Raw genomic sequence first — 14,348 nt, 5'->3', positions numbered from 1 at the left:
GCTGAAATCCTTAATAATTCCTAAAGTATGCAATTTGAGAAGGAAGCAGAAGATAGCCATGCTACTGAATGCATGCATTCATTTGGCATGTGAGCAGTGCCATTGCCTTCATCAGGACTGTGCACATGAACAGGGGCAGGAGGATTGGGTCTGTTGTCTTCTACTCTGTTCTCTTTGATTCTGCAAGCGTACTGTCTGCCAAGGTCGCATCACGCTGCAAAGGCACTTTTTGCAACTCTGTATGATCTGTGTCTGTCCTTTATTTATTCAAAATGTGTTTGCCTCTACAATTTAATCTGCTGTTCTCTCCCTCCCCTTCCTCTTGGCTAAGTCTAATTACAGTTTTATTCCAGGTCCATCTGGTTGCTAACGATGCTGGACATCACTGCTGAATTCATTCTAATATTTGTTGTGTATTTTCTAGGCTGGACGCTGAATAATAATATTCTCTGAATTTGCTTTTGCTCCTGTTTCCTTCTTCCCTGTTGTAGCTAATTGCATAGTAATGTGTAGCCATGGGATAATTACTTCTCCCAGTGTAGATCTGCTAAGAGTTGCCTATTTCAGGCTGCAGAATAAAGGTGGTTTTTTTCTGGTTTGGAGGAGAAGGTTTCTAAGTCCTCTCCACCAGCTCCCTTCACTGGTGTAGAACCAGCTGGGCAGTGGCTTTCTCTGCTTCATAGATTTTCTTCTTTTTCTTTTCCCTGTCCCAAGCATAATGCAGCTTATAAATGTGAGTCTCAAAGCATCCTGGAGTCAGTGTTCCAGTGTTCAAAAAGACACTTTTTGCCATTGCCTGCTCCATCTGATGGTTGAACCCGCAGTAATTTCAGGTTCCCAAGCCAGGCTTGTGCAGTGCCAGTGCTGGGATTTTTTATTTTTTTTTCTTTTTCTTTTCTTCTTTTTGCTTTCTGCAACACTGCCTGGGAACACAGCCTCACACTTTACCCATGACCTGACTCTCTGGCTAAGAATAGCAGTCGCAGTGCAACTTGGGTTCAGTCTCACTGGAGACATGCTGCAGCTGAGAAACAGGGAGGTCAGATTAGCCCATGCTCACAAAACCAAACACATAAAAGGAGCACAGAGGATTTTGTATGTTTACCTCCTTTTAAGACTGCAGAACAAGGGGAAGAGGTTGGCACAGGTGTTCAGTGAGCCAAGATACATTTTCTTACCTCATGATACTGACTTGTACAGGAAGTTTACATACAGAGCTCATGTCCTGGGCTGAACAGAACCTTTTCCAAACAGGTCCTGCATCCTTATAGCCTTCCCAGCCAAAAATCATGGAGGATAGGGACACTGGGCAGTGCTGATTATCTTCTCCTGAGCTCTGCTTAGGACAAGGAGATGTTTGAGATAGCCCCCAGAATGATTCTGCACAGCAAAGTGAAGGTATGAGTTTAGCACTTGCTAGCAGATCTGCCATAGCTTATCATAGCTAGCTAATGTTGCAGTAATTCTGCAGCACTATCTTTAGCGTGAGTGAGCAGGTCTCACTCTGAGCACATGCTAAAGCCAACTTTGCTCTTGTTCTTACCCTTTCCTGGTGGTATGTGCCAGGACATGCTACATTCACACTCTCATTTTGTAGTGAGATGCACTTTCAGAGTAGCAGAAATGCTGGTCCTGCCCTGTAGTTTTAAGACAGGATCTAAAGCATTAGTAATAGAAACTGTAAGGCTAATGTCTGTCATAATAGTCAATGTGGCAAAGAGGAAGGTGACAACCAGTGAGGTTGAGATACCACATCCTCAGCCCTACTGTGGCCCCAACTCCATCATGACAGGGCAGCCAGCCACTCATTCCCAGCGCCAGCACAGAGCATTATATCTGGAATACGGGCTAGTGGACACTGACAGAAGGGGAGCCACTTTTTGTGAGAACCATATGACACCATTCCTGTACTCTTCCCACAGCCAAATCTAAGCCAAATGGGGAAGGGTGCTGTGTTGTGAGGAATCCAATATGTCTGGAAGAGCTGGTCCTGCAAGCCCTACTCCTGTGAGCAGACATGCTCAAAGTGATCTGTGTGGCTTCCCTTTGCCCCCCTTCGGAGGGGAGGGGTAGCTGCCCTGGGATCACGTTAGCTGGATATGGGATGCTCACACAAGTCAGGGATCCCAGGACTGGGCTGCAGCTTGAGAGGCAACAAGTAGACTTAAGAGGAAAGCCCCTTCACGTATCAGGGCAGTAATTCTAATGGTAATTTTGAACTGTTTTTGTCTGTCTAACATTCCTTTTTAATCCCCATCCTGCCTGCCCCTTCCTTATGTAGGGTTACTTTAGTGATCCTTGGAATGTTTTTGACTTCCTCATCGTAATTGGCAGCATTATAGACGTCATTCTCAGTGAAACTAATGTGAGTATTACTCTACCCTCCCCAGGATACCACCACCTCCTCCTCCTCTGCTGTTCCTTCTCTCTTTCTCTCTTTCTTTCTCTCTCTCTTTTTTTTTTCTGTTTTTTTTTTCCCTCTAGTCATGCTTTTATTGAACTTGCCGTCGTCCTTCTCCTTCTCCCAGGGAAAAAAAAAGGAGGGGGGGAAAATGCCTCCTTCTTTTTCACTTGTCATAGCTCGCCCCACAGCTGTGACTGGTGAAAGCGCACAGAGTTTGGGGTGTGTGTGCTTTTTTTCCCTCCAAAAGGTAGACATGCTTGAGTGTAACTTTCTGACTAACCAGGCTGTTGTTGATACCCTCCATCATGTGAAACGTTACAGAGGTTTGAGCAACCAATACTGTAGAGTGGTAAGAGACTATTTAATATGCCCACGTAACCTCTTTCTTTTCTTATTTTTTTCCTCTTCTCTCCCTCTTTCATGCTTTTGGTTTTTTTTTATTTTATTTTATTTTACTTTTTACTTTTTTTCCCCTCTTTTCTCCCTTTACCTCTCTCTTCCCTCCTCTCTCCCTCTCTCTCTCATTCTTTCTTTCTCTTCCTTTCTCTCTCTCTCTCTCTCTTTCTCTTTCTCTCCTTGGCTTCTCTGCCACATGCAGCACTATTTCTGTGATGCATGGAATACATTTGACGCCTTGATTGTTGTGGGTAGCATTGTTGATATAGCAATCACCGAGGTGAACGTAAGTAGCTGGCGTCTGTCCATGATCGTGCCTGCTCTAACATTCACTCATCTTTCCCGGGTTCTATTTTTTTTTCCCTCTCCCTTCCTCCTTTCTTTTGAGTTTGTTTTCAAAGCTTTTTGTTTAGTTTTGAAGATCTCTTTTTTTTTTTTTTTTTTTTGTTGTTTTTTTTTCTTTTCTTTTTATTATGTTTTAATTTTTGGAACGACTTAAAGGACTTTTTGACTGTTGCATCATTTTCTTCCCTTCATAATCTGCCTGGCATGAATTAAACTGTATAGCAGGAAAAGTGATGGGAATCGTGGAGTGTAAGTGAAAAAGCTATTTGTGCCATGGGAAGCTACTAGAATAGTCCGGGCCAGCACTTTGGTCTACCCAGTGTTATTCTTTGCTTCCCATGGCAGTTCAATACTCTCCACCCCACAGAGAGCTAAAGGTCAGTTCTTTCGAGTTGGAACTGCGGGAACCAAACCAGGAATCCTCCCTGTGCCTCTTCACACAGGCTTCCTCCAAAAGAAATAAAGACAAAATCATCTGTGATTCCATGATGTCTGTTTAGAGGAACCTGCTCCTAATGTTCAGTCTCTAATTTGGAAAAAAAGTTAGATAAAATAAAAACAAAGCAGGAAGCCCAAAGGAAAACAAAGTGTCAGAGTTTCAACACAGGTTTTGGGGGTTTCAACCCACTTTGTTCCATCTTACAAATTCCACCAGTGTATTTGAGGCTGGTTGGTGCCGATCTCAGCAGACAGGTGAAGGATTGAATGAGCCACGGAGACTGAAATGAGCAGCTGGTGTTCAAGGAATAAATCACTTCAGGCAAACTTCTTCCTTTGTGTTTTTAGAGATGAATGGATATAGCATTACAGGATAGATAGACAAAGGGCAGGCAGGAAACTAACAGATTCCCAAAAGAAAGACAACAAAGGACCACTGGGTTTATGAGCATGAACAAAAATTGCACTGCAAAATCTAGCTTAGCTAGGCCAGGAAAATAGAAAGATTGAAAGAAAAATGTTGTAAATATGTTAATGAAGACAAATCAATCATGTATTTTCAAAATCATGTAACTGTTGAGTAAACATTCCAGCTTGGAATTGTGTACTGTAGAGGCAATCCGTCACAAGCAGGAAAGTGACAGCAGAGTTTTCACTCACTACTGTGTTTAGGGAAAAATGTAGGCAACATTTTAAAAAAATAGAAATGCCTTCCTTGGAACTTTCCAGACAAAATGTTTTCTTACCTCAGTTCTAGTTTAATTTCTGTTCAACTTCTTTTTTTTTTTTTTTTTCCTTTTTTAAATTCTGAAACAGGGAGATTTATCCAAGTTGGAACATTTTGATTTAGAATAAATGAATTTTTTTATTTGACACTAGTCTATTTTCCTTGTCTTTTGAGAGAATAGAAAAGAGTTTCTAACTGAAAATTAACTTTTATTTTGCATCTGTTAAATGTGCTACTTTCTGGGCTCACACACACAAAAAAGAAAATCCCCCAGAAAGTTGTAAACAATTTTGGTTACCCCTTTACTAAAGAGATATTAGGAATGGACTGACTGTAGAGGGAAGTCACAATGATCAGTAGGCTGAAGTTGTTCCTTTTGAAGAATAAAATTAAAGCCTTTTTTATGTAAGACTTCTCACAAGAAAACTAAATGGGGAACCTGGCAATAGCCTTCAGACTGTGGAAAAGTTCAGTTCTCATCCACAAAGGCAGAACTGTACACGGTAACTGAGGAAGTAAGTACAGTTAACTGGAGATGAATTATGCTAAACATCAACAAGAGTTTCCTGACTGATGTATTTGGATCTGTACAGAAGTTTTATAAGGAGAAAGGCAGGAAATCCTTGTGTTTCCGTAAATAAATAGAGGTCTATCAGAGTCAGAAACCCTGTACTGGGGGGAAAATCTAATGGATCCTTTTGAAGAAATTCACAGTAATTTCCTATAAATTAAAGAGCTTTTTAGTTTATGGGTTAGGACACTTGAGATACATCTCATTAAACTTCAGTCATCTGAGAGGAAGACACATAGTCACCCAGGCCTCCTCTCACTGTTAGTGGAGTGAAACGCACACCTCCCTGGGCCAACTGGTACCTCCCTGCATCTGTCTATGACAGGGAAACTAAATTGCTCTTTGCAGGTGCCCATCCAGTGACTGGTGAGTGTCTAGGTTTGTTAGGTTTGTCCAGACACTCAGCTCTCAGACACTAAATTTAAGCAGGATAAATCACATTCATTCTCAGCATGTTGTCAAGAAGGTCTCTCTGCTGCTATTTCTGCTATGTTCTGATCTTCAGTCTCCAGGGCTATCCATACTGGGGTGGTTAATTACCACTGACAAGGCTTCCCCTCTTTTCCATTCCCTGGCTAAATTCAAGTTCATGTCAGCCAAGGCCCAGAATCCATTTTTTGGTTATAGAAGTCTATGAAAATGAGGGTGTGCCTCTGTCCAAGCAACCATCACCTGTCTTAGTTGAGGAGGCAGCAGGAGTGGCCCTGACTCTTACAGTAAGAGTTATGAAGAGCATTGCACAATGGTCCCTCTGTTTCCTCTAAAGAATCCTTTCCTTCTATACAGTTTTTACAGATCTCTGCACACGTCTTTTTGTTACCTGGCATGTTTAAATCTTCTCTTTTTATCTAGGCAAGTCCTTTGCTACTAGTTTCAAATGTTTGTTACTAAAAACTTGCACAATCTTTTGATGCACTGGTAAATGAGCAGCAGCTATGGATGGAGTTTGTTCTGAAATGTTCTGAAATCCCTTTGCACTTATAACCCTTATTGAATAAGAGAATGTTTTGAATGTTGGTTTGTCCTGTCGGATTCCCTTCCTGCTAGCAGCACTTGATATGTTATACCTGTAGCAAATGGGCTTTGGAAGTAGCAGCCCATCTTGGATGGACAGTTGTCATCTTCCCAGGTGGTGTGAGGCAGTGTATCAGATACACTTCTTCCCTTCTCCTCAGGAGCTTGTTGCTTTCTTGCTGTTTGTGGGTTTGAGCAAACCCTGCCTTGTGTTTCTGTACAATGTCTTGTCTTGTTCCAAGAGACCTGGAGTCTGAAAAAGAAAAAATAAACACCAAAATTTCAATAAACTCCACTAATTGGAGATGTTTAGCCTGGTCAGGTGCAGGTAAGATGTTTCTGCCCAGCTCCTTAGAAGCTGAAGGATGTTTGTGGTAGGGTCTTGGAAGGTGCTGCTCTTGGAGTTAAAGGACAGTTTTCATTGTGGTCAGTTAGGGAAGATGTCGACACCTGGCACAGGTTAGTTTGATATGTGGCCATATAAGCCTGAAATCTCTGAAGTTCACCAGACGTTTGCATTCAGGGAAGCATACCCATCAGGTGCTGAGCTGCGATAGCTGTAGTTGCATCGGGAACCTTGACCAGCAGGCTCCACAGTGTGTGTGTAGGTATGTGCTGGCATCTGTTTTTGCAGTTATCCATGCCCTGAGTTGGTTTTTTTTTTTTTTTCCTTTTGACAATTATTTTTGTCTTCTGAAAAGGAATTTCCAAGACTAAAACCTTCGTTAGATATATGTGAGTGTGCATGGGTGGGTCTTTGTGTGTGTCCACTGGTATGGGCTTCAAATCCATGGGAGAGTGTACAGACATGAATCCACATGTGGGAGAAAGAGAACATGTATGCAAGCATATGTATTTCATACACATTTGTGTTGTTGAATGGTTGTTGATGGAGACACATGGGTTGTTATGTATGTAATTGAGTCTCTGAATAAGTTTTCTGAGCCAATGTGGCTATCTTACTGTGCAATTTGTCTGCATATGGGTGGGTGCTTATATATCTGAGCGTTTCCTCTATGCAGGCATGTTCATCTGCATGCCTGTGTGTGACTGTACACTTGCATGGCAAGCTCAGCATATTTTTGTTAGCATGGCTGTGCATTCAAAACCAGTGAGAAGGCATGTACTCATGAGGTAGGCTCCCAGGTCACCTTCAGCATTTCTGAGTCCTTCAGGAAACCTCCACTTAAAACATCTCCATAGTGTGGAGACGCGTCAAGTGATAAGTCCAATTGCACCATGTTAGGCCCACTTGCTTACTGCAATTTGGGAACATCTCCCAAGTGCCCCCCTCCCAGCTCCACAGGCACATGGAGAAGCAGCTCACACAGCTGAGTGCAAAGGGCATGGGGCAGGTTAAAATCTGATGGGTTTGGAAGCTTCAGAGAGTGGCACAGTTTCTGTCAAATTCACTTTTAAATTGACTTACTTTCAAGCTGCATTTTCAGAGCTTTGCTTCTAAATAAATGTTACACAACTAACTTCTAGCCAAAAAAATAAAGACTTTTCCAAAATTTCTGGAAATAGTCAATGATCCTATTTAGGGCCCCTCTTAAGCCAGTTCTTAAGTAAAGAGAGAGGGGAGGACTTCTTAATCTGCTATTAAAAAAAAAAATTTCTGAGGCAGAGACCACATATACCATGTGTCAACTCTCTTTAAGTGCTAATGCCAAGAATTAATGTTGAGGAATAAGATGAAAGGTGATGTAATATATGGGCACTAGGAGGTGGGGTCTATGGGTTGTTTTCTTTGGATCTTGAGTGGATCCCTATACCTCAGTCTTCCCATCAGTAAACTGGAGATTGTTGTTATTCCCTATATTAAGAAAGCATTGTCATCAGTGTTTACAAAACACTTTTAAGTTTCTTAGGAGAAACCATTAAGGTGGTAAAGATTACTACACTCTATTATAATAATAGGAAATAATATGTTATAGGAGTGGAATAAAAGCCAGCAAATTTGGAATAGATCATCCCAGAGGTAGCCCCAGGCACAGGCTTGCATTCCCTTCCTTTCCACAGAACACAGCCTGGAGTTGGGTGCCTGCTATCCTCTCCTCCAGGCAAAGAAAATTGCTCATTACTATTTCTTGTGTTTTATCAAAGGCGGAAATGAAGTTCTATTTGTGCTCTGTGCTATGGTGTCACTGGGAAAGATGCTAATGTAACTTCCTTCCTCTCAGTCGGAGAGAAAAGCCGATACCTCTCTTGTTCATAGGGCCCTTTTAATTTCGCCCTTTCCTCTGCCAGTGTCAGACCAAAGATGCACTGTGGCCGAGTCTTCATTTGCCACCAAAGCGATGCTCATAGCAGTGCCCACTGAGCTGGATGAGACCCTGTGGCCAGCTGAGAGGTTGGCCCGTCCAGCTGCAGTGGGCCTTTCGTGGCGTGCAGATGTGTGAGAGTTACAGAGGCATGGTCAAGTGGCAGCATGTGTGTCTCCAGAGGCACAGGTACCACAGTGACAGTGGGGATGTCACGGTCTGATTCTGTCTGTCTCGAAAGGATGTTGGGGAGGGAGGGTTTCTGCCTGCTTGGGAGCTTATTGGCAAGGGCTTCTGCCAGTGCCTCTGAGTGTGTCTGCATGTGTGAGTACCTCTGTGTTCATCAGCTGTGTTTGGGAGTGCATGAGAATGGCAGAGCAAAACCATGTGGACTGGTATCCATCTCACTTGTTCCACTCAGTGACCATACTTGCATGTCTGAGTGTGTCTGTAAACACTGCAGGAGATACAGAGGAGGAGGAAGAGGTACCCGTGATAGGTATGCAATGTAATACAGCAGATGTGACAATCTGGTGGGGGTGTGCATGGATATGAGATGAGAACTATCAGAGATAAGGAATTAGTGACTTGTGGGCTTTTGTGAAATAACAGAGTATTTCCCTGCGTAAGTTGGCCTCCTGTTGTAGCAGTACAGGTTTTTCCAAGAGTGAGCATTGCGACTGTTTTGAAGGTTGAAGGAAATGGTGTGGTTTTTTTAATGGGAGAGGTGACACGAGGAGGGAAAAAAGGGAAAATACAGCGTTGCACGTGATCTGATCCATGGTGGCATCTGGGAGACGCAGGACCTGGGTGCTTCAGGAAGTAGCACCGCTATGAAGAAGGTTAGAGAAACCCAAAGCCCATCTTACTTTATTACTGCCCCTAGGAAATGTTGGTCAGGTCTGTTGTGCACAGGACTGCTGCGTAGTGGTTTGGCATTTGTTTATCAGATATTCAGGAGACCTGAGTACTTTATATCTTGTCCTTCTGAAAAGGTTTCCAGATTCTGGTATGAAGTCAGCAAGGAGTTGCAGCTTGCTTGATTCCCGAGTACTGATGCAGTAAGGTCAGAGAGATACTAAAGCATTCAGCTCCCGAGAATACTTGGAGACCTGTGCAGTGGGTCCTCCTTTAGTCTTTTTTTGTTTCTGAAGTAAAGCAGCTCAGGCTTAAACCAGGCGCATGGGGCCTTTCCTTACAGTCATCTTGCTTTTGGTGTCAAGAGGCTTCATATGATTTGTCATGGGCTCCTGCTCCCATCCTTTGGAATATCTGGCAGCCTATACTCAAGTCTCCCTCTCACCTTCTCCTGCACTTCTCCCTTTTAACCCACCTCCTGCCTTTTTTCCTTTTCTCCCTTGCTTTCCTCTCCCTTGTCTCCAGCCACACTAAACCTCACGAGTTCATTTTCACTCTCAATCAATGTGTCTGAAGGCAGAGAACCAGTGGCCTAAATCCTGAAGTCCTTCAGGCAGAACTGCCCCAGAGCACTTCACCTGCACAAGGACTGTGGTGGTCAGCCCCTGTGACAGTCCTATACACACACACCCCCACAATGGGAGCAAGGATCAGTGGAAGGACGACATACATCTAGCCTGCACCTCAGTTGGGACTGGCATTCATCTCTGTCACTGTGTCTGTCTCTCTGTCTCTGCCTGTCTGGTTCTCTCCGCTTCCATGCCCTTTGCTGCTCAGATTTTGGCCATCAGCTGCCACTGGACACAAACCTTTGCAATTCCTAGAACTTGCAAGTTCATGTACTCGAACCTTCCAGAGGCAGAAAACATCTCCCTCCCTCTCCCCTTCTCTCTCTTTCTTTCTTAAGTGCCATCTGGGCAGCAGAAGCCTCCAAATTATGTAGCAAAGGGCTGGAGAAGCACAATGGCTTCTTTTGACATCTTGTGTCGTCATACCCTTACTGCTGCCATCCTAGAAGTTGTGTGTAGTCCTGAGCTATCCCTGTGTGCGTGTATATGTCTGTATATATGACTTGTTTTCGTTTTGGAAAAAAGATGGGGGGAGGGGTGGATTTAATTTGCTTTTTCTAATATCTGGTGGTGTTTTTATCACTAGAATAATACAGGTAACGCACCACGGTGGCCCCAGCTTCTGTTTGTGGGAAGCCACGTTGAAGCATGGTTGTGAGCTGTAGCAGTGGCAAATGTTAGTGCTTTATTTTGCCTTTGGTGAACATCAGGAGAGCTGCCCTGAACTGTTCCCCAAATTAGGCTTAGATCAATTTGAATTTGATCACCTCCCATGCTTAATCAGCAATTCTAGTGCATGTTTTTCACCCTGTGTGGTGAGAAAGAAGTATGGTAAGACTATTTGACCACAACCATGTTTGAACAGGGTTATTTTGGTTTTATTTATGTACATTTTTGTCATGAAGATGGGGCCTCTTTTTATCTTTTTGGCTTAAAAGTGTTGGTATTCTGAGTGTATTTCCAGAGTTCATAATGTGATTTGTCTATTCAAAGAGGTGATTTTGGTAACTGCATAACTTCTTCTGTAAGGAAATATATATGAAATATGGGAAAACAAAAAAAGTATATATTTATGGAGAAAAGGGGATAGTAAATGCAAATTACTCCTTCCTAATCTTACCTGAGTATTTGAGCTGTCACTGATGACTAGCAATATTAGCATCATAAGAAGAAAGCATGTAGTTGCCATTTTGAAAGACTCTCTGTACTCCCCAGTTTTGAGGAAATACCTCAAGATTGTGATTTCCACAAAACTATTTGTTATACTTGGCTTTCAAAATTATTCAAGGTGCATGGAATAATCAGAATGTATTTTAATGCAGGGGAGATTTAAGAGTAGCATAAATTTGACCATGCACATGCTAGTTGATAAAAATACAAGAAACAGAAGATAAAGAATCCAGAACAAATTTAAAAGTTAATTGTGAAAGCAGCAAAAAGAAGGTTAGATAACCCTATAGATGTAAGACTTGACTTGATGCACAAACCTGTCTGGAGTCCTTCTGAGCAAAAATGTTTAGAGCTGTCTCTAAAATAGTGGGGCACAGCACCTCAGTGATTGCACTGAGGGGTGGATAGTTCTTAAAATTACTGCAGGTTTTCACATACCCAAAACCTTGGTGGGTTTTAAAGCTGTTAGAGAAGAGTTCTGTTTTCTTATTTGACTGTAAATTAATGTTACAATAACAATAATAGCTAATAGAAGGAATACAAAGTACCACGGGCCTTGTCCTGTGTTGGTTCACGGGTAAAATAAGTGTGTGACATACATTTCAGTACAAAGAGCTCTTTAAAAAGCTACAAACAGATTCTTTTGACCAGTATTTAATTTTTCCTGTCATTCTTCTATCACATCACTTTAAAAAAAACCCTGCTACATTATTCTGGTATCAACATTTGCGATATAATATAGTTATAGTTCTTTTAATTTCAGTGTTTTTTCACAAAGCTAGTTAAAATGCTCAAAAGAAAAAATAATAAAAAACATTAGAACTACCCCAAGCTGGTTATATTTTCCATTGGCTTGTTAGCCAGGATAAATCATTCCTTTTGCCTAGCAAAAGTTTCATTTAACTTTCCCTGAACTCTAATGGAGATTATATCTTTTTATGAATCCATAGTAAAATCTCTGCCTGACTCCTTAGATCATCTCAGAACATATCAGTGTTAATTCTAATTCTAAGCACAATAAGTTTGATGGTCAAAAAAAGTGCTTGAGTGAGTTCAAATCCAGCTAGTTCTGTTATTTAAGGCAATTCCTTGAAGCAGTGAAAGTTGATTTGTGGCATTTAATTCTCCTTTATCTAAGACCTACTTTGCTGAGATGCCCAAGGAATTTTCCAATGTCGCTGTTCTCCACCCACAGATTGCAGTAATAAAGGGTGCACAATCCCCTGTATTTCACTCATTCAGTTTTGCTTCTGCTTCTCATCCAAATTACAAAAGCTTTTAACGCTGACCCTCCAAGACCTCACTGTGTGCACCATCTCATACTATTATGCGTATTTTGAGATCTGCTAACTGCTTCCAGATTGCACTGCCAGTTGCAATGAAAGTAATGAAGGTGATGGAAGAAGGGAAGACACGCACAAGTATTTTACTTGTTTTCCTCTTTAACATTCTCTGTTTCCCCGTCTTCTTATCCCCAGTGACTTTGTCCAAGTTTTGCTGAAATCTTGGATAGCAGAGAGAATGTTTCCCATTCCCAGGAGCACTAGAAGTAGTTTTCAGCAAGGCGTTATTAGTTCCCCTCTACCTCCTGTATGGATGATCTTTCCTGTTTGTCTCCAGCCAACATGCCATCAGCCCAGGGGAAAGGCTGTTCCACTTTGTGAAGTTTTTTGTGCCAGGCATTCGGCAGCAATTCACATGGTGATGGGTACCATTCAGCAAACCCAAATGCACAGACTAACGGGAATTTTTGAGGTTCCTATTCAATAAAGACCTGTTTGTGGGGAGTTTGCTGGTTGGCAAGGAATATGGCCTTCCAGCCAGATTTGTAATCAAAGGTAAACATATATAAACTAATTTTACCCTTTTGAATATAGTCAATATAGCACCTTCATTTAGCTTCTGCCCTGCTCCCTCTACCCTCATAGGTACCAGCCAGGCAAACATAAGGGATTTTTTTATTGCTCACAAGACAACTGTTTTTAAAATGGCTGTGCTCTTGCCTTCTCTCACTGGTCTCTTCTTTGTATATACTGTCTGGCACAACATGCCAACAAAATGGCTTCTGCTTCATATACCTTCATAGACATCTGCTAAATGGGACCCATGCCCTGCTGCATCCAGATGACCTTGCTGTAGAGACTGGATTGCTGCTTATGGTTAGCTGATTGATGGCCAAAAATGTCCTGGCTCTAATTGCTAGTAAAACTGTTGGAGAGTAATGGGACATCCCAGCTGGTCACATCTCAGTCGCTCTCTCAAAATCCAACTTTAAACAGAGATACCAGTCAGCGGTGCTGTCTGTTGAGCCTTGTCTGAGTGACTGGGAGAAAATCTATTTCACTCAAATCAAGTGGCATCTTTTCCTAAGCTGAACAGACATTAAGGCAAAGATGCCTCAGCAGTAAAGAAACACTTGTTAATAGAAAGGCACTAAAACAAATTAATACTTAGGGCTAAAGAATTTGAGGCTCAAGTGTTTGCACAGATATGAACATAGTAAATCACACACAGTGAGCAGTACATGTCATCTAAACTATCCCTACTTTTTTTTTTTTTTTTTTACCAAAGAATTCATCAATTCAATAAGAACTTATTTTTGGAAGAGGTGTAGAACAAAAAACCTGTTCCTCAATAGCTTTGTAACAGCTATCTGCAGTTACATATGACCACCTCTAACTTGCTGTGATAGTGCTGTGATAGGCATTCCAATCCCAGAACAGCTCATAGGCTTTATTGTATCCCATATTAATATACAAAAATTCAGTATGACTCTGTAGGCTGTTCTCTTCTAGGAAACCTTCTGCGTCAACATTAAATAACTTTCCAATTTAAAAGGCAATGAAAAGACACAGCCTGGGAATTAAATAATAACTGCTACAAATCTCAAATTAAGTGATCCATAACAAACTCTCTCTTTGGGCTTCTGGTATCTCTGGCTACCCTCCCTTCAGGAAAGATTCATTCCCCAAAAACTAACAGGGGCTGATAGTTCACCTGTATCTACTGTCTCTTGCAACCCACAGACTGCTGCATTTGAACAAAGGTGGATTGGATTTTCTCCTGTTTTCAGTGACATGTGCAGTTTCTTTCAGCACCTTCATCAAAGCATAAGATGGCTCATTCATCTTCACCCCATCCCAGAGCCTTTGGGCTTGCCAAAGGAAGGATCCTGGCAACATTGCATGCAGTCTTTGAGCTGGTAGACTGCCTGCCTTCCTCCCTGGAAAAACCTGCTCATGAGCTAGTCTCCATCTGGCTGCATTAGTTCCCAGAAGAGTTATCATACTGAGGAGTGGGTATTTTGCTGCAGATCATGTGCCTGCTTCTGACCTTAACACCACCAATGTAATTCCCCATCGGTTATGCAGGAGTTGCAAAAATGCTACTCCTTCTGGATAGTTGCAAAAAAGCTTCCTTCTGGGTTGATGTGCTCCTGCCAACCACATCACAGTAAATCTTTCATACTGAGCTCCCAGCAAACCTCTTCACCAATAGAGTCCAAAGGTCTCCAGCCTCCTTTCTGCCCTAG

General features: G+C 42.1%; 1 protein-coding gene across 1 annotated transcript in view; it reads left to right on the top strand.

Annotated features, from left to right (window-relative positions):
* LOC104410749 (voltage-dependent L-type calcium channel subunit alpha-1C-like) overlaps positions 1-14,348 on the top strand; it is a 115,188-nt gene that overhangs the window by 61,434 nt on the left and 39,406 nt on the right. Inside the window, 2 exon segments of the mRNA XM_010021005.1 lie at positions 2,282-2,365; positions 3,003-3,086. Coding sequence (XP_010019307.1) covers positions 2,282-2,365; positions 3,003-3,086 — 168 coding nt within the window.

Source organism: Nestor notabilis, unplaced genomic scaffold (genome assembly GCF_000696875.1).
Source record: "Nestor notabilis isolate BGI_N333 unplaced genomic scaffold, ASM69687v1 scaffold17020, whole genome shotgun sequence".
In the NCBI taxonomy this organism is placed as follows: domain Eukaryota; kingdom Metazoa; phylum Chordata; class Aves; order Psittaciformes; family Psittacidae; genus Nestor; species Nestor notabilis.
This window is presented reverse-complemented; position numbering and strand designations above follow the sequence as displayed.